At 38.6% G+C, this 17,359-nt stretch overlaps 1 protein-coding gene across 2 annotated transcripts in view; it reads left to right on the top strand.

The window, feature by feature from the left end:
• The window catches only part of MYLK4 (myosin light chain kinase family member 4), a 164,103-nt gene that overhangs the window by 7,906 nt on the left and 138,838 nt on the right, over positions 1-17,359 (top strand). The window contains exon 1 of one of the 2 annotated variants that reach the window (XM_066325501.1): positions 1,671-1,913. The exons of the other annotated variant lie outside the window; for it this stretch is intronic. Within the exon in view, the coding sequence (XP_066181598.1) occupies positions 1,758-1,913 (156 nt within the window). The 5' untranslated portion in view covers positions 1,671-1,757. Of the gene's footprint in view, positions 1-1,670; positions 1,914-17,359 lie in introns of those variants that run through there. 2 annotated transcript variants of the gene reach the window in all.

The following is a 17,359-nucleotide window of genomic DNA, read 5'->3' as shown; positions in this document are numbered from 1 at the left end:
TGAAATTGAAGCACCATGTCTAAAGCTTGCCTTGGTATGGTCAGGAAATTGGGAGTGGACTTCAGCCAAGTTTGGGTCCATTTGTCCACCAAGCACCTTTTCAGCTTGCTTGGAATGCTGTCATGGGATACCGCGCTGCCAACCTCAGCCTGGCGCAGCTTTGCAGAATATCCTTTCTGTGGTGCCCTCTTCACGTCCCAAGTTCATGGCACTCTCTTGTCATGTGGCAGTGTGTGTGTGTGATTCCGTGACTTCAGATAGCTTCGTTTTACCTAATGCTTCCAGCTCCCATGCTTGTGAGAATATTTTCCTGTCTTTCTTAGAAAGAAAGAAGGGAATATCAACGTTCCCTGACTGAAAGAACACCCATCACTACACTGACCCTTCCCAACATAACACCTATGTAACAAACTCAAAGGTATCTTGAGAGGGCTCTGGAGTCACAGAAGTCAGAAGCTGACTAAGGAAAGGACAGAAGTCATTAAAATTTTTAATCTCATGACTGTTTTTTCCAAATGATGTAATGATATTTGTAAATTGATTTGTGAATTCTTAGCACTTGAGATTTCTGGTGTTCATATTCTTTGCTTATTTACCTCCTATCAGGTAAATACTGAAGCAGAGAAGAAATGACACCATTTTGACACCGTTTCTTCTTAAATCTTCAATGGCTCTTATTGGACTGTACTTATGGGCAGCTGTTGCATAGATGTATAATACTTTTATATAAGGATACCTTCCATAAATATAGACCTGAGACCTTATGTAATGGTTCTTCACAATCCTTAAATATATGCTTATATCCTTATTTATTAGACAATAAACCACAACAGGCTTTGTTCTACAAATTTTCCTTTTTTGGTCTCTAGAAATAAATGTCCCTAGGCTTACAATGGAGCTGGTAGCAGGATTTTTTTTGTTTGTTTTGTTAAAGTTACTTACCATTTCCAGTTTTAATGTCTTGGTTTTAGTTGTTTAGAAATTTCTTTTTTTTTTCTACTTTAAAAATTATTTTCCATGAAGAATTTTCATCACATTGAATTGCTTGGGAAAATTCAACTGAAGCTGCCTATCTGCTTCTGGGAGTTTTAGGGGAAAGAAGATACTTTTGTGATAATATTGAGTATTTCCCATCCAGGTCATTGAAATAATTTGTCACCTTCCATCCTTTGGATCAAGGAATTAATGGTTGGCAGGTGAGCAGAGATGCTGGATGTGAAAGGGCAGACAGCTGGGACTCCCTTTCTGTATGGTGCTGGTTTGGATATGGGAGCAATGGAGATCACTGCAAGCACAGGAACAGAAGGGACTGAAGACCGTAAAACTGTGGCATTTCAAACTCGCCTTTCTATGTACACGCACTGTGACATGTCAGGTTATTGCCTTTCATTTTTTTCCCATTTCTTGCCTATTAAAAGGAAAAAAAAAAAAAAAAAGATTATCAATTGCCTGAAATGTTAACTGCAAATGGATTGTGCTAACAGTTTGCTTTCATTGGAGAAGTTCAGGAATGTCAGAGTAATTGCCTTCAAGTGCGCGCAATACACATCCCGTGTAGATCCCTGCACCTGTTTCATGCTTGTCAGTGATCCATCACTTCTTTTCCTTATAGGTCCAGGGAATGCGTTGAAGTGTGAGATGGGATCCTGCGGCGTGTCTCAGCCTTGTCTAGCTAGGTGGTACTTACAGAGCTGGGGAGGGTTTTGAGGGTGCCTGCCAAATCGCATCTGCTAGAGCAGGAGAACCAAGTTAATCAGATGATTAAAATTAAAGGAATGGATCTAATCCTGCAAAGAAATGCTTCCTGGATTGTAGGTAATTTCTGCCTTTTGGCTTCATATCTCTGGCACACCTTGTGGACTGTGTTAAGCTGTGGAAGAAAGAAAGGGATCCCTGCACCTGGAAATGCACAGGTAGTAGATATACTTTTAATAAATTAGATGCATTTCACTGCTCACTCTCAGTATTGTTTAACTGGATGAATGCTGCTTGTGTTTGGATATAGCCAGATAAACCTATTTGTTTTTTCCTGGAGCGGCATTTATTTCTCTCTTTTATACTGGCAGTATTGAGGTCTGCCCGGCAGTAAATCCCAGGCAGATGATGTGCACCTTTCAGGAAGGTGCATCTCTTCCCGTCCAGTCGGAATTCTTTGTCTTGCCATTAAAACATCCTCTAGTGACCTCTACTGGGTGCAGTACAAGAGAGTGCCTCAAGGTTACGGTCCGTGGCCATAGTGGAGGCAAGGTTGCCAGCCTTTCTTTCTGTGGGACTCAGAGATCCCTCGTAAGCCCCTTATTTTCCTGTTGTTGTCAAGTGAATGTAGCATTATCTCCCCAAAGAATTAGCATCACTTGTTATTACATCATGTTGCAAAAGCAGTATGCATGTTTGCTGTGGTTTCCCAGAAAGTAATGCAGGGATGACCCATCGTGTGGTAGCTCAAGAGTTTCTAGTCTTCCTAAAAGGCAACATTATTTAAACAAAAGAAATAGATGAGTTTAGAAGGGCAAAAAGGAAGACACTTTTTCCTAAAGTACCTCCAAGGATGTAGATTGTCAAAATATTTAGGATTTTAGTTAGTTAGCTACAAATGACATTTTTCATTCTTTCTTTGAAGAGAGACACTTGCAGAATGTCAAAAGTGTTTTCATGACAAAGGTTTGAGGTCTGAGAAGTCTGCAACCTTACTTGCCCCCAGAATAATGTCTGCAAGTATATTCTTCTAGTGTTACCAGCCAAAAGTCATGACCTATTATGAGAATTTATAGCAGAATTTTTCACACATAGTGTGAGGACGTCAGAGAATAATGATAAGGAGAATAATTGAAATATTGCTACACATATCAGCACTCATGATTAATAAGATTTACAAAGAAATCTCCAGGCAAATTAAAAAATAATCAAATCTGTTGTTTGTAGTTTGCATTTTGTCTGAAACTGTTCCTGCATTCACACCTGAGCTTTAAAAGGATTCACTCTTCTTTATGCCTAGCTCATTAAGATTTTGCATTTTCTCTTGAGTGAATTGTAATTTGAAATGAAAAAGAAATTAATTTCATTTCAGTGTCCTTCTTGTTAATTTCCTTCCATTTGTATTGCACTTGTACTGTTTTGCTATGATAAAAATAAATAAATAAATAATGTTAAAAATGTAAATAAATGAATAAATAAAATTTATTTTCTAGTTTTTAAGACTTAAGGCCAGCATAATACCATGGTATTTGGTAGCAAGAGAATTGTATCCATTGCACTGTAAATAAAAAATATTTCAAGTACCCTGGATTAAGACTACCAGACATTGTTTTCTTGTCCTAATCAGCATTAAAGTATTTTATCCTGAATTTGGCATAAGTCAGAGCTCTTTGCCAGTTTTGTTGCACATCATGAACCTGTTCTTGAAATTCAGAGTGGTAATATCTGTCAGACTTTTTCCCCTTTATTTTTTTATTGCTCTGCATATGTTACATTTGTTCCTTTGAGTTAAAAGGTCCTTCAAGGACTGCAAATTTTCCAGGCTGTCTCCTAAATCTTCATACACAGAAAGGTGGCATGGACTCACAAGTCTTCCAAGGGCAGGGCAAGTGTTCTTTCCAGGAACTGGCAGTAGGGCTGTGGTCAAGCAGGGACTCCTGAGTAATTGGAATTCTTAGCTTTGGGAGGAAATGAGCCAACAGCTGCCTGAAACTAAGATTGTTGTGTCATCTCAGGACCCCGTGGCATGTCCATTCCAGACTCATCCTTCCCTCTTCCTTTCTAGAGAAGCATTGTTGTCAACTGCAAGGAAACAGTTCCTAGAGCTCCCTTGTCCCTGTGTATGCTGACATGAGTCCTGTGGCTCTCAGACCTGTGAAGATTTGGAGTGCTGTGATGAGAAAAGCTGGTAATCTTCACCAGCATTCATATTTTGAGAATGGTTCTTCCTTGAACTCCCAAAGTGAGGAAGAATAGGGATTGGATCAAGAGAGCTTTGTGGGTCTTGCTCGTTTTTCTGTGGTTCTGGTGAAAACATGACTTTGGTTTCCTAAGAGAGTATATAAAAACGGTGCTACCCTTTGGTCATGATGCTTCTTCCCCAAAGTAGTGCTAACTGAGAAAGAAGGTTTAGAGTTAAAACAAGTAACTAGCAGTAAATCCATTTTGTTTCTGTGTGCGTTGTGAGAGCAGAACACTGCTGGTAACTGGTAACTGGACTGTTGGTGAGCATGTGTTTGATCAGCAGAATGTGAAAGGCCTTTGGTAGTTACATGTGTTATTATAAGCAAGCAGAGTCCCTAACTGGGATTGTGTGAGGCTTAGTACAGGTTGGATCCACCCCACAGAATTCATTGTCTGAACAGCTGGATAAGGGAGAAGTGAAATGAGAAACAGGTACACACATGGATGAAGACTATGCTGAGGTCACGCTCTCAGTCAGTGACATCTGTGCTGGGACATCTGCAGTATGGAAATGGAATTGCTGACTCTGTCTTGTGTCCTCTTTACGTGGCTATATACTGAGATCTGAAGGGAGACATGCCTCAGAACCCTCAGCCTGCTGGATCCCAGCCATTTCATGGGTGCTGATTACTTTGCAAAGCTCCTGCACACCATTTGGTCCAGGATCTAAAATTGCAAAAATCTGTGGCATCTTCTAGATACCTTCTTTATTTTTCTTGTGTCCGTTTACATACAAATCACTTCTTCCTCACCCTGTTAATTCTCCTTGGTTTTTATTTATATCCTATGAATACCGTGGTTAGACGCTTATTGTAACCTTTGGAATATATGACTGTTAAAACATCTGAAAATCAGATCAATTTCAGTACTGCAAAGGCATATATATTTTTCCGTGTAAAAGATGTTACTTCTTGTCTACCTTCCCTTAAAAACTTCTTTTTTACCCGGGGTGCACAGCTTAGCAAAGGATTCTTTTGGCCATGATCATTCAGAGGTGTCTTGTTACAGATTACCTACCCAACCAATTTGTAATATACACGGAGTCCGGGGAGAGACATTCAGACTGTCCCTGTGACCTTTCTCTTCTGGCATCCTTGTCCAATGTCTTATGAACACATTTAGCAGAAGTCACGGTGCAGTAAAAGTGACTTTCAAGCACTGAATGTGGCATGAGAATTCCAAACAAGGGCCCTTGCATGGGAGAGGTCACATTTCTGTTACCTTGAACAGAGACCTCACATGTAAGGAGCATTTTAAGGATTTCAGTGTCTTAATTGTTCCCCTTATATGGACAACCTGATGTAATTCTTGCTGTTTAGTACTTCTGTGTTTGCTGAAAATGTTTTTTAACTCTTCCAAATTAAAGAAATTGCTTATATTGAAAACATAAGTTAGGCATGCATTGTATAGTATGTAAGGGAGGATTTTTTCAAGTACTATGTAGGCAGGTATTTTAAGTGCTTATTTGACATTTGTGAATTAAATTCTTGAGAGAAATTAAAATGAGGCTTCATAATATGACCTCAGGCTAAATAAAATTCACAGGATGTGGTTATAATACATGTAAATTAATTTGTTATTGACAATAAATGAAGATTGTTTTTCCATTGTTCCCTGTCTTCAAGGCTAACTAAGCAGGCATACTGGTACACGAGATCTACCTAACACCATGCCTGGACTAAACAGTGATAGACCAGATATGTGGGCAGATAGGTTTAATTTCAGCTATGACCCTACCTAGTTATGACTCAGTCTAGTTTACCTCATATCTTAAATAGTGACTGTAGTTGAAGATGATAGAGAAAACCTCATCCTTTAAACTTAACTATTTTGCAAGGAGACAAGAAGGCGTGGGGTGATTTTTTCTTGACCTTTGATGGTCCCATAGCCCTTATTATCATCATCACATTTTAAAGGACATGTTCACTAAAGGAATTATTGCTTTATCAAATCAAACATGTTCCACTGTCTTTCTGAAGCTCATAGTAGACCCATGTTTAGTAATTCTAGATCTGGAGCAATTGCCTAAAGCCTCTTGGTCCTGCATGTCTTAGACCATAATAGAGGCATCCTACATTCTCCTATATATACCTACCTTATGTATTTCTTTCAACTCATATCTTGGCAGGGTTTTATAATGGTTCTGTAAGAAACCTATTCTATAAGAATAGAAATGTACAGTACAGAAATGTAACTTGATGGTGAGAGCTTTAAAAGAGCTTGGGGGGTCTAAACATAACTTCATAATGCATTAGTAAAATGGAAGAATGAACAAAATTCAGAAGATGAGGACAAATGAATAGGACTAATTGACAAAAATGATTAATTTATTTTTCTGCTTTAGTCACTTCTAGTCAATTAAGCTGTCCTTTTTTCAAGACAATATTCTGGTCCCTAAAATGCATCTTTCTAGCATTACATCCAAGATCTGTATCTTTAATCCCCCTTGTGTGCGCACTTCATTTTTAGTTGCATAATAATTCACTGTCTGTAAAAATAGAGAAACATGATAAGACATGAATTTACCAAAAACTTAAATTGGGCAAATTTTTGAAAGCATTTTCTCTTACTGATTCCACATGCAACTACTGCCTCTCCTGGCGTTGTTAGTTATTGGGCTTGTTAAACACAATATTTACACCATTTTTCTTACTTAAGGAGAACTTCTTGTGCACTTAATGCTGCATAAAAATTGCAATAGGATTTTTTTTATCAGGCAGCTACTCCAGAGAATAGGCATGAAAATCTTTAGCTTGGAATTCTAGCTGCCACCAATTGCCAACAGATTGATTCAAAATGTTTGAGGGCCAGCATGGGACTTGTAAAGAGAGCTTGTGTGATGCATTATTCCTGGCTCGCACTGTGCTTTGTGAGCTCCCCCTGCTTTGTTAGCAGTAATTTCATGGATGGCTAGATATTTCAGGAGCCAGCTCAGTATGAGAATTTGCTCTTTATATCCCCAGACAACACAAAGTTTAAATGTATCAGAGATTATTTATGGCCACTGTGAGTGACAGTTGTCACATCAGAGACATGACCGTCTAAGTAGACAGGCGGTTATGAAACTGAGTGGAGAAGCAGGGGCTTAGAAGGATGGAAATAAGCATCCAAGGTCACCAAACAGATCTGTTACAGAAGCAGGGCTGAAAGTCAGACTTTCTGACTTCCAGATTGGGGTCTGAGTCATGCTGCTACTGCAGAGGGACCTTCTTGCAATAAAATAAATGTCTTGGTTATCACACCTGTTTCTTATATCTGGAACTGTAGTTTCTGAGATGCATTGTATGAAAGCCTTCATGTTATCAGCTAGCATTTGCCAAGTATGTGGGAGATACTTTTTGCCCCCAGGAATTCTTCAGTCATCTCCATTTCAGCATCATGTGACTGCAGTAGACAATATTGGCTTCTTAGCTCTCTGAGTTCCAAAATAAGTGGAATGCATAATTGAAGGAATATGGGTTGGCAATAATGATTAAAGCTATATTCCCATGTCTGCCAATCCTCCTATTGTTCCCAGGATCATCCTGCATCTGGAATCATACTCTTAATGTATGCAGTGTCTGGAGCTATGAATTTTCCAAAATGTTCAGCAGACACCAGAAAAAAAATTATACTCTTAAAAATAACCTCCCCTTGGCATTATCTTACAATAACATTTGACTTTAGAAACTGTATTTTGTCTTTTAACCTTGGAAATCATAATAATTTATAAAGACCCATCAATGCAAGAGAAGTCAAGAAGAGAAATGCAATTCTGTAACATTACAAACAACTTTTATCAGCATGAATTTGGAATGAGAATTAATTTGTCAAAGGAAACACTGAAATTTATACCAAACAAATGTTTTCTGAAAAAAAAAACCAAAACAAAACAAAACAAAAAAACCCTACAAAAATCATTGCTTTGGAGCATCTATTTATCCATTGTTCTGTATCTGTCCTGGTTTATTTTTTCCTCGTCTTTTAAAAGCATGCTTTGTTTGGTCTTTGTAGTACTCCATGTAGCTCAAAAGATTCCTTCAGTATTAGAAAGGACTATCTGAAATGAAAGCATAGCTTTTTTAACTATGTAAGACATTTAATGTCCTGCTCTGTGTTTGTCAATTAGGATTGCAAATTAGCAAGTACTGTTTGTTCCAGTGGAAAGATGGGATTTCCTACCTTGTAGTAAGCCAAAATGACATGCTAAAAGATATGGCCAGAGATCCTTCACCAAGTGGGTGGTCTCAGATTACACATTATTTACGGTGAGTCTCTTCACATACTTGAAGTTAAGCATGTGCTGAAATGCTTTGTTAAATCAGGGTTGCTGGGCCTCATGTATTCATTTACATTGAGGTTGTCTGAGCATACATCCAGTGGAAAGTTGCATTTTCAAGGAGCTCGATTTCTATGTGTAAAGGTAAACGAAAGGAGAATGACACAAAAAGCAGTAACATTATTGTTCAGTAAAATTGTTTTTCTAGGTCTCCTGTGCTTGACAAGGGTGATGCTTTAATCACATTAGAGCATTTTTTCAGTCTTCATTCTGCAGGGTTTGGTCTTTGTCAGGATTTTGCTGTACCATGGATTGTGTGATAAGTCTTTAGTTTCTGATTCCTTGAAATAGGTTAAAGTGTGTAAGAATAAAGAGGAAAGTAAAAGATAAATCAAAGGAGTGAAGAAAAGCTGGTCCCTTTTCAATTTATTTTCAATTTTTCAGATGATTATATTACTTGTCTTTTACAGAAGTTCTCAATTTGAGTCAAACAAGGCCAAACTCCTTTGGTGTTATTCTGGTTAACACAAGCCAAGAATTGGTCTGCTCAGTTTCGCTGACCAGAAAATACAGAAACCTGCATTGGGATGATTCCCCTTCCATATCAAAGAACATAATTTCAGTGTATAAAATGGTGTGACTTGCCCAGCTGTCACTGATTCATTGTCAGAATTGTGGACAGTGGGGGTTTCAGATGTGTAATTGAAATATAAATTCTTTGCTTTATGAAGCTGGTAATTTTTTAATACATTGGGGAATTAGCTGAGCTCATTGATCTTTATTCTTTTCCAGTGCTTTCATACTTATTTCCCCTGTAAGTGGCCCACCACCTCTGTTTTGTGAGCATTGGCTGTTCCTTCTGAAATTCATATCAGTAGGACTCCTACAGTATGGGAGACAGGAACTCAAACAAACATCCCTCCATTGTCTGAGTGTCAGTTTAAAATCAGCAGTGAATACAGTATGTATGCACTGCTATCTGATTGAATGTGGTGGGCTAGAAAACGTTTGAAAGATTGTTCCCAGTAATGGTTCTCTGAACACAATGAAATGAGAGAAGAAAATTACATTCAGATGAGCTGTGATTTATGGATTACATAGGATGTAAACCTTCAAACCTAGAGGCTTTTCTTTTTATTAGGAGCTGTTGCCAAACCTTTGTCTTTTTTTTTTTTTTTTTTTTTTTTTTTTTTTTTTTTTTTTAAACAGATCCTTATCCTAATGCAGGTAATCCTACCCTTGTTTTCTAAAAAAACCCTGGGATTTTCACAAATTGCAGCAATAGGTTTCCCACTGTGTCCCCATCACCACCATGGCTGTTAGCTTACTGGTGTTCAGGGAGAGTGTCTGCAAGACCAGTAAGAGAGGCAAGCTGACATGCAAAATGAGGCCCTTGTGTATAGACAGGCACATGTCTAACCTCTCAGTAGTCTGCTGGTTGCTCTGCTTGGAATGAGTTGAAAAAAGACTAAGGTTGCCTCCAGCAGAGACAAGTCCTCACCAATTAGCTGTGAGTGTTTTTCAAATACTCTACAAGTGATATTTCATTTCTGTCTCACCTCAGCTCCTGCATCCTAGGTAACTTGGCTGCAGTATTTTTATTTCCCTTTTCTTCTGAGAGGCTGATAGAGCAACTACAGTTCACAGTGACCTCCAGTGGTGAAAACCTTCTTCTGGAAGAAGAACAGAGCTACCTGATTTTGTCTGAAAGCCATTCTTCAGAGGGTTTAGGTGATGCAGCTTCACTTCTATACAGCACAATACATTCTGATTTACCATGTTTTGTGCTATGTTTCTGTTGTTGCTTTTTTAAAAAATAAAATAAGAAATTTTTCTTCTTTTTTGTTTCAAAATCTTTTTACTTTTTGGGTTGACAGTAGTTGACAATGGTCCTGCTGGATCCATGTTGTATATGAGCTATGAAGCTTTGCTTGATTAGGTGTCTCCTGATATAATGGCATGAGATCAGTTTTGTTTTTCTTTCCCTCAGAAATCTTGATTTTTTTTATAGTCTGCTCAATGCTCATAATTTCTTTAAAGGTTCTTCTACGTCTTTCATTCTGTCTTTTCCATATATTTACATATGTTGTTCATTGAGGTCTTTTTCCATTTCACTTAAGGTGATTTCTTCAGTGGCCTGTGCTGAGAGTTGATTCTGCAAGGTTTAGCCATCTGGATAGCCTAGATCCCACATATAGTATGAAAGAGTAGATTTTGGAATTGATGATACTGAAATGTGCCATTGAGAGTGAAGGGAAAATATTCTCATATTCTTCAAGGCAGAATATACCTTTTTGCTTTAGAGTTCCTCATAGCAATTTTCAGAGGAATATTTGTCTTTGCCTACCCTGTCTTCTGTACTATGGGCAGCACAAAACACCTGCATTCTTTACTTCCACTTCTCAGCATTACTGACCTTTCCCTGTAGAAAATAGTTAGCTATCTTCAGGAATGAAGATGGAGCTGGATTCTATAAAGAGGAGTCTAGATGTCAGGTCATTTGTGATTTTACAGGGGTGGGGAGGAAATTTTTGGAGGTTAATATGACTCAGGAATCACTTGCTTTTCCCAGATTATTTCCATTCTTTTGCACTTCGTATACCAAGTAAATGTGCTCTGTGCTAGACATGCAAGGAATCAGAACCCAGCAGACCTAAGACAGCTGCTGTTAATGTAAATCCAGATGTGCTTTACTTGAGTGTACATATCCTGAGTTGCCAATATGTTTATACTGGGAGTTGCCTTTTCCTGGGAATATCTAGATAAACAGAATGAAACCCAAACAGGCATGAAGGTCAGGTTTCAGAACTTCCACAGTCTTGTTTCTGATTTTCTGGATGATGTTTTGCTGATTATTATGAATCTTCCATTCTCATGGACCTCCTTTGGACATCTGAGATGGTATTTCAGAGGTTGTTGGAGTGCCTTGTCTTCATCCAGAAAGGCTAGATTGTGGAAAACAAACTGAGCAATTAAACAACACAGCAGAGCAGCTCACTGAAAGATAGAGCGCAAAATATTCTACTACAAACTGTGCTTGAGCTGGCTATTCTCTAAATCCTTCCCAAACAGATCAGTTGGGTCTGTTATATTTCCTTTACAGAGGTTTGCTGTACCGTTCCCATAACCCCAGTGACTGACAGTGAAAGATCCTGTTGTCATTGTAAAAGACAAGGGTGTTGACCACATTTCTGCTCTCCTCACTCTAGGCTACAATGGGGAAGCTATACTTGTAAATGGGAATATTCAAATCCTATAGGGAGGGAGATTGGGTGTCATGCTGGCAAGGTGCTTCCTAGCTTCCTGGGAATCTCCCTGTAGCCTGCTCCTCATGAGCCCTGTAGATGCCTAGAATTCAAATGCATATTTCTCATAGTTGTGGAACAAACATGTATAAAAATAGTCTATTCATCTCATTGTCCAGACCAGCAAAAAAACTAAGTTCAAATTGGAGTAGAGGTGATTTGGTGGAGAATTGGTGATAGGCATAACCATGGATGGTTCTGCTGTGGCAGGCATGTGCTACTCTCCCTGTAAAGTTTCACTGGTAATCTCTGGGCAGTGGAATACAGACATCTTTCATGCCTTTCTGAGAGACCATGGAGCACTGAAGAGATGCTGATGGTGTCAGAGCAGCTTGAAAAATTAGAAGACTGTAGTTGTCAGCAGAACAGCAGGTGTTGTAATGACAAAGGTTCAGACCTATGACATGTAGTGGTGCAATGGCTGTAGCAGGCTCTGCTCTTCTGGCTTATAAATCATTTACACCACAGCTAACTGGGAACTGAAGTACCTGCAGATGATGATGGGTCCTGTGGGTTTATGAGACTTTCTAATTGTGGTGTTCAGTGCTATGAATGTTAATTATAACGAGTCCATCTCTCTCCAATTGTTTCTGCTCCTTAAATGGCTCCAGTCATATTTCTTTATCCCTGCTAATAATAGATGAGATTTACAGATGGCTCATGTGCCAAGGACTTAATACCAAGCACTGTGAAAGTGTGTCATAGCTTCAAATCATAGTTTTGGATATTCTCCATAACCTACTTGTGCCAGTACCTTCCAGAAGTGCTTCCTGAGGACAATAGTGTTTTCTTTTTTGGTTCAGCAGTGGTAGGCATCTTGACAATGAATTGTTTTATGTTTCATTCTTGAGAATCACAAGATAATCTTTAGGAACTAATACAAACTAATTAAGCTGCCCATCCTATTTTATAATCTACAGATCTGTGGCTTTGTGTATTAGCTTAAGAAAAAAAGATAAAGCTGCTTGCATGCACCAGTGTTACCTCCCAGCTCAAGATGAAGCAGGGCAGAAACAAGATTTGTGCTTCCAGATAAGGAAAGAATGATATCACTGCAAAGAGAATTTCTGATGCCTCGTTAGAAACTTCTATCTATCCCACCTTGGATGAAGGAAAGCTGAGATGAGATGCAAGCCACTGAAGTTCTTTGCAATGTAAAGGCATTTGCAGGGTTTCATGTTTCAAATGACAATTGGATTTACCCTTAGTTTGGGGAGGTGAGGTAGGAAGAGAGGAAAGAGAGAATAAATGAATTTATTTTAATTTTTTTTTCATTCTACTTGTCTTTCTTCTTTGTATGTTGTTTCCTCAGATTCTTTTGTTAAGTATTTTAAAAAACTAAATTTTAAAATGATTGTACTCAAATAGTCTATCCTAAACTTAGGCAGACTAACTTAGAGTGCTGGGAGACGGACTGCAGAACTAATGAAGCATCTGAAACTTTTACTTTGCTATCAGGTTTAACTCTGTCTCTGCAATTTCTAATGAGTTCTGAAACCCCAAGAAACAAATTGCATTGTTTATTCATATTAAAGCACACCTCTAAGTCTCTGTTCCAGACAAGTAAATTATTGTACGTCGTGGTGGAGTAGGGTATTCAAGGTTCATGTAAATTGCTTCTTGCATGTAATGCTCCCTCAGTGCCCCTGCCCTCAGTGAAATTTTTCCTTGATTTGGATGAGCATATTCAAGCAGGTGAATGTGTGTTTGTGCACTGAAATGGTGTGCTTTTAGAGCCTACCAGGATCTCCCAACTTAACCTTCACATATTTAGTATATATCCATATAGCACATGAATTAAGGCAATAATTCTTTGAATGTTTCTTCCTACTTTGAGAGCCTAAGGGTTGCTGTGCATGGAGTTAATGAGAGGCAAGGAGTGTGCTGCAGGTTGGTGTTCTGTCATCTCCAAACACCTAGGTTACAAGATTCAACAGATTTGCACAAAATGCTTCTTAACAGCAATATGAACGCAATGACAATGTGTTTGAGAGGTGCAGATGGCTGACTGGTCCTTGATATTCCAGTTAGAATAGTGTCTTGAGATTCCAAACAATCATGTCTCTTCCTCTGCTACTCATGGCTTTGTGTTCACAGCAGTAGGCAATTGTATGAGCACTTCTTCAGAAAGTGGAAAGGTTAAAAGAGATTGCTTACTTCAACTATCATTACTCAAAAGAGGCATAATTATTCTTTCTGTTGGTGTGATGGCTATCCTCTCCACTCCAGCTCTGATTATGTCCATGAGAGTTAAAGTTGCTCCTTTGGAGACCTTTCAGAGTAACAGTCTGCAAATTTTTGTGGCCAGATGCTTCCTTACAATATCAAAACTCTCAACATGTTATGAATCCTCTAAATGATATTTCTGAATTATTATCCCTGTTTGAAAAAAAGGAGAAACTGTATCACAGAGGTATTACACAACTTTCTTAGGGGGATGCATGGTAAGTAAGTACTGACTGTCTTTAATTCCCTGTTATTTTCCCTTGATCTCAAAAATCTGGACCTGAAACAAGATACAAATGAGAGGAAGTATTTTTTTTAATATTAAAAAAATCCTATTTTTTTTCTATTTTTCTTTTTTTGCTTCATGTTTTGCTACAGTTTCAGCTAAGTCTTTTAGCAGTGGGCATACCGATAATACATTCAGGTGGAGTAGAGGGCACTGACAGGTCCTTGAGATTGAAATTGGACCTTTTCAAGAAATCATGCTCCCTTCAAGAGCACTACTGTGCTAGTTTGGGATGTTCCCCTGTCATTACATGCATTCAGGGTGTGTTCCTTAAGAAAACATACAAGTATTTATATACTGAGCAGCAAGCCAAAAGCATGACTAGCAGTGTCTGAAAAGATTAACTGCACACACAGAATTGCAGGTGCTGCCTGCCCAGAGACACACCTGCATGAACAAGTCAATGTTTGGCAAAGAAGCGTTGAGTTCCCCATGAAGGACAAACATTTAATCTCCTTTGCCTTTGCTGCAGTAGTCTTCGACTCCCAGTGGTGAAGTTTTGGAGACACAGCCTCCCCACTGAGGTCTGGGGTGGGATCTGCTCCTTGCTCTGCCACATGTGACTCTTTATTCCTGGCGGTTACAGTCCTGATCCCTGACACCTGATTCTGGACGGTGGCAATGCAGGCATCTGAGCCTTCGTGCTTGGTCTCTGACACTGAGACTCTATTAGGAAAATTACTGGTACCTGATCTCCCTGATTACAGCTACTTGATATATGGTGATGTTCCCCATTGTGGCATGTTTACCACTGAAAGTAAACTCAAAACAGCTAGTACAGCAGAACCAAAGAATTGAAGAATATTGCTGTGCTCTGCAGAAACTGTGGATGAAACCTGTTAAGAAAATAATCTGTTAAGATGTCAAGAAATGCCATCGTTTAAGGAAAATAGCAGGAAGTAGTGATGCAGGGTTAAAAGAAGAAAATAAAGAGGAGCTATTAAAAAAAATCAGTGCAGATCCCAGCAGTTCTACCTGTTGTCAGAACTTCATGCTCTGCCTGAACTCGGTAGGCTGTGTTCAACACAGACAAAATTAGCTTCCTTCAGCTTCATGTATAATTGCCTTTTTATGTCAAGTTTAGTTGATTCTATTTCACAGTAATAGATTTCAGTTCAGTCAGTGGGTTTCCAGAAGATAAAAAAGGCCTTTGACTAAGCAAGCTGGCTGAAATTAGTCTGCAAAGAAATTTATAATCTGGCTCATTTCATAAGGTTTTGAATTTCATTGTAATAATTTCACGCCCTTGAAGGGAGGGCTGCAAAAGAAAAACTACACTGAAATGAAAAAATAGACATGCTTCATTCCAATAGGGTTGCAAGTATTTCTCTGCTTTCTTCCCCACTTAATTTTACTTGGAAGAGCGCATCATGTGTTGATCAGTCTTCTGTTTTCATGAGCCATCATTTTCCAACACATTCCAGTGTTTTGTTTCAAAACTCTTTGGTTAGCTCCAGTGACAACTATTTTTAATTCTCATGTTGGATCATATGAATTGGTCAGGGAATAGAGGCTTGTGCTCTGGGTAATCACAGTTCATTTTCCAGAGTGTCAAATGAAAAATTTAGGTAAAAAAAAAATGCAGCAGTCATGAAATTGAATCTCAGAAGCAGAAAGGTGAGTGAGGTCATGGCAAGGTTCCCAAATGTTTCCAGGTGCAAGCACTATGTTCTAGTGGCACAGAAAGGCTTACAAGCAACAAAACAGGGGTTTTCATGTGGCTATTTTTGATTTAGAGGTTGGCTAGCGTCCTAGCTGCAGGTGACTAGTAGCAGTATCTAAAAATTGGGAACATAAGATGAGATTCTTACCCAGGGAGACCTTCTAAGCTTGCCAGACATCAGACAGTGGCCAGAAGTTAATCTTTGCTATTGCCTCTAATGCAACTATCCTTTGTAATTCTGTCCAATGCCTTTTAATCTGCCTTTATTCCCCACTCCATCAATATTCTGTGTCAGTAAGCTCCTCCACAAGTAATTAGTGTGAAAATCTGTTGTTTCTGATGAAACTGATGTCCAGTACTTGTTTTGAGTGTCTGTATCCTCTTCCACTAGGAGAAATGGGGAAATAGAGTAATTTCCTGTTCATCTTGTCCCAACAATCATGGTTTCTTAGAGCTATGGTACTTCTTATAGGTGTATGTATGACTCTTCAGTGAGTACTGAGATTAAGGCATAAGAATTAGTTAGAAACTGTGTATTTCTTTTTAAAAAAAAGGGGTGGGGAAGAAAGAGCAACGAGAGAGGAATGAACTATTTTATGAAACCATTAAACCAGCTAAGCAGACTAATAAAAAACTGAACAACATAGCCTAATTACAAAGTGCGATTGCTCTGTGAAATTGCCCTACCTTTCCAAAGACTGTGAATTTTTTCCAGCTTTTGAAAATTGCCTTTCCAAAGAGTGAAAATTAGGTATTTTGAGAAAACCAATCCCTTTTGTAGTGCTGATCTATGCTGTATAGGCAGAGTGATAAAAAAATTTTTGGTTTCTGCTCACTTCTCATCTATTTCCTACCCTTAAGACAAGATTTAATCTATGATTCCTGCTGATGCCATTTTTCCAAGCAACATTCTTGAGTTACACAACAGAAATCATGATGAAAATACCATCTGCCACATCTTCTCACAAAATCAAACTCCCACTATTTGATGTTCTGAGATGAGAACTCAGAATGAAATCAAACTGCTCTGTTTCTTTGTGCTTTCTCATTAGAGCCTAACACAACAGTGCAGTAGAAGGAAGGTTATCCTCTTGCCTAGGATAAGGACACATATAACTTAAACAACACTGAAAGCCACTATTCAAGTTTTTGTGATGACAGATTTTTTATAAGCTTTGTTGTAGTGAGGGCAAAAGGGTGAGATTAGTCTTCTCTGCTCCTAGTCCTTGAAACAGTAGCAGGTCTCCTCCTTTAGTCAGGAAGGAGAGTGAGAGCATCTAGAATACTTCTTTCCATTTGTTCTCTATCATAATCTGGGGTTGAAGTGTCCTGCAGACATTGCTCAACCTTGTTTCTCCTTTGAATAACTATACAGAATGCCAGCCTTAGGCTAAACATCTTTTAGGTCATTTTAGAATTATATTATTCTAGAGGGTCTAGAGATTCTAGAGGGTCTAGAGGCATTTACCTACCACATTTTCCTTGTGTTTATACTCAGCTTTAACCGGTGTGATAGCTGGCTATCCTGCTGAGGAGAAGAGGAAAGCCAGAAAAGGGTGTCAGTAGGGCTTTATCTGTCTCTGCTTTCCCTTCAAATAGGAGAGAGAAAGAGGATGCTACTTGTATCTATGATCTCAAAAATATTACAGAGTTTAAAAGGTAAAAAGGCATATAAAATAGGC

This window comes from Sylvia atricapilla, chromosome 1 (assembly GCF_009819655.1).
Source record: "Sylvia atricapilla isolate bSylAtr1 chromosome 1, bSylAtr1.pri, whole genome shotgun sequence".
NCBI lineage: Eukaryota > Metazoa > Chordata > Aves > Passeriformes > Sylviidae > Sylvia > Sylvia atricapilla.
This window is presented reverse-complemented; position numbering and strand designations above follow the sequence as displayed.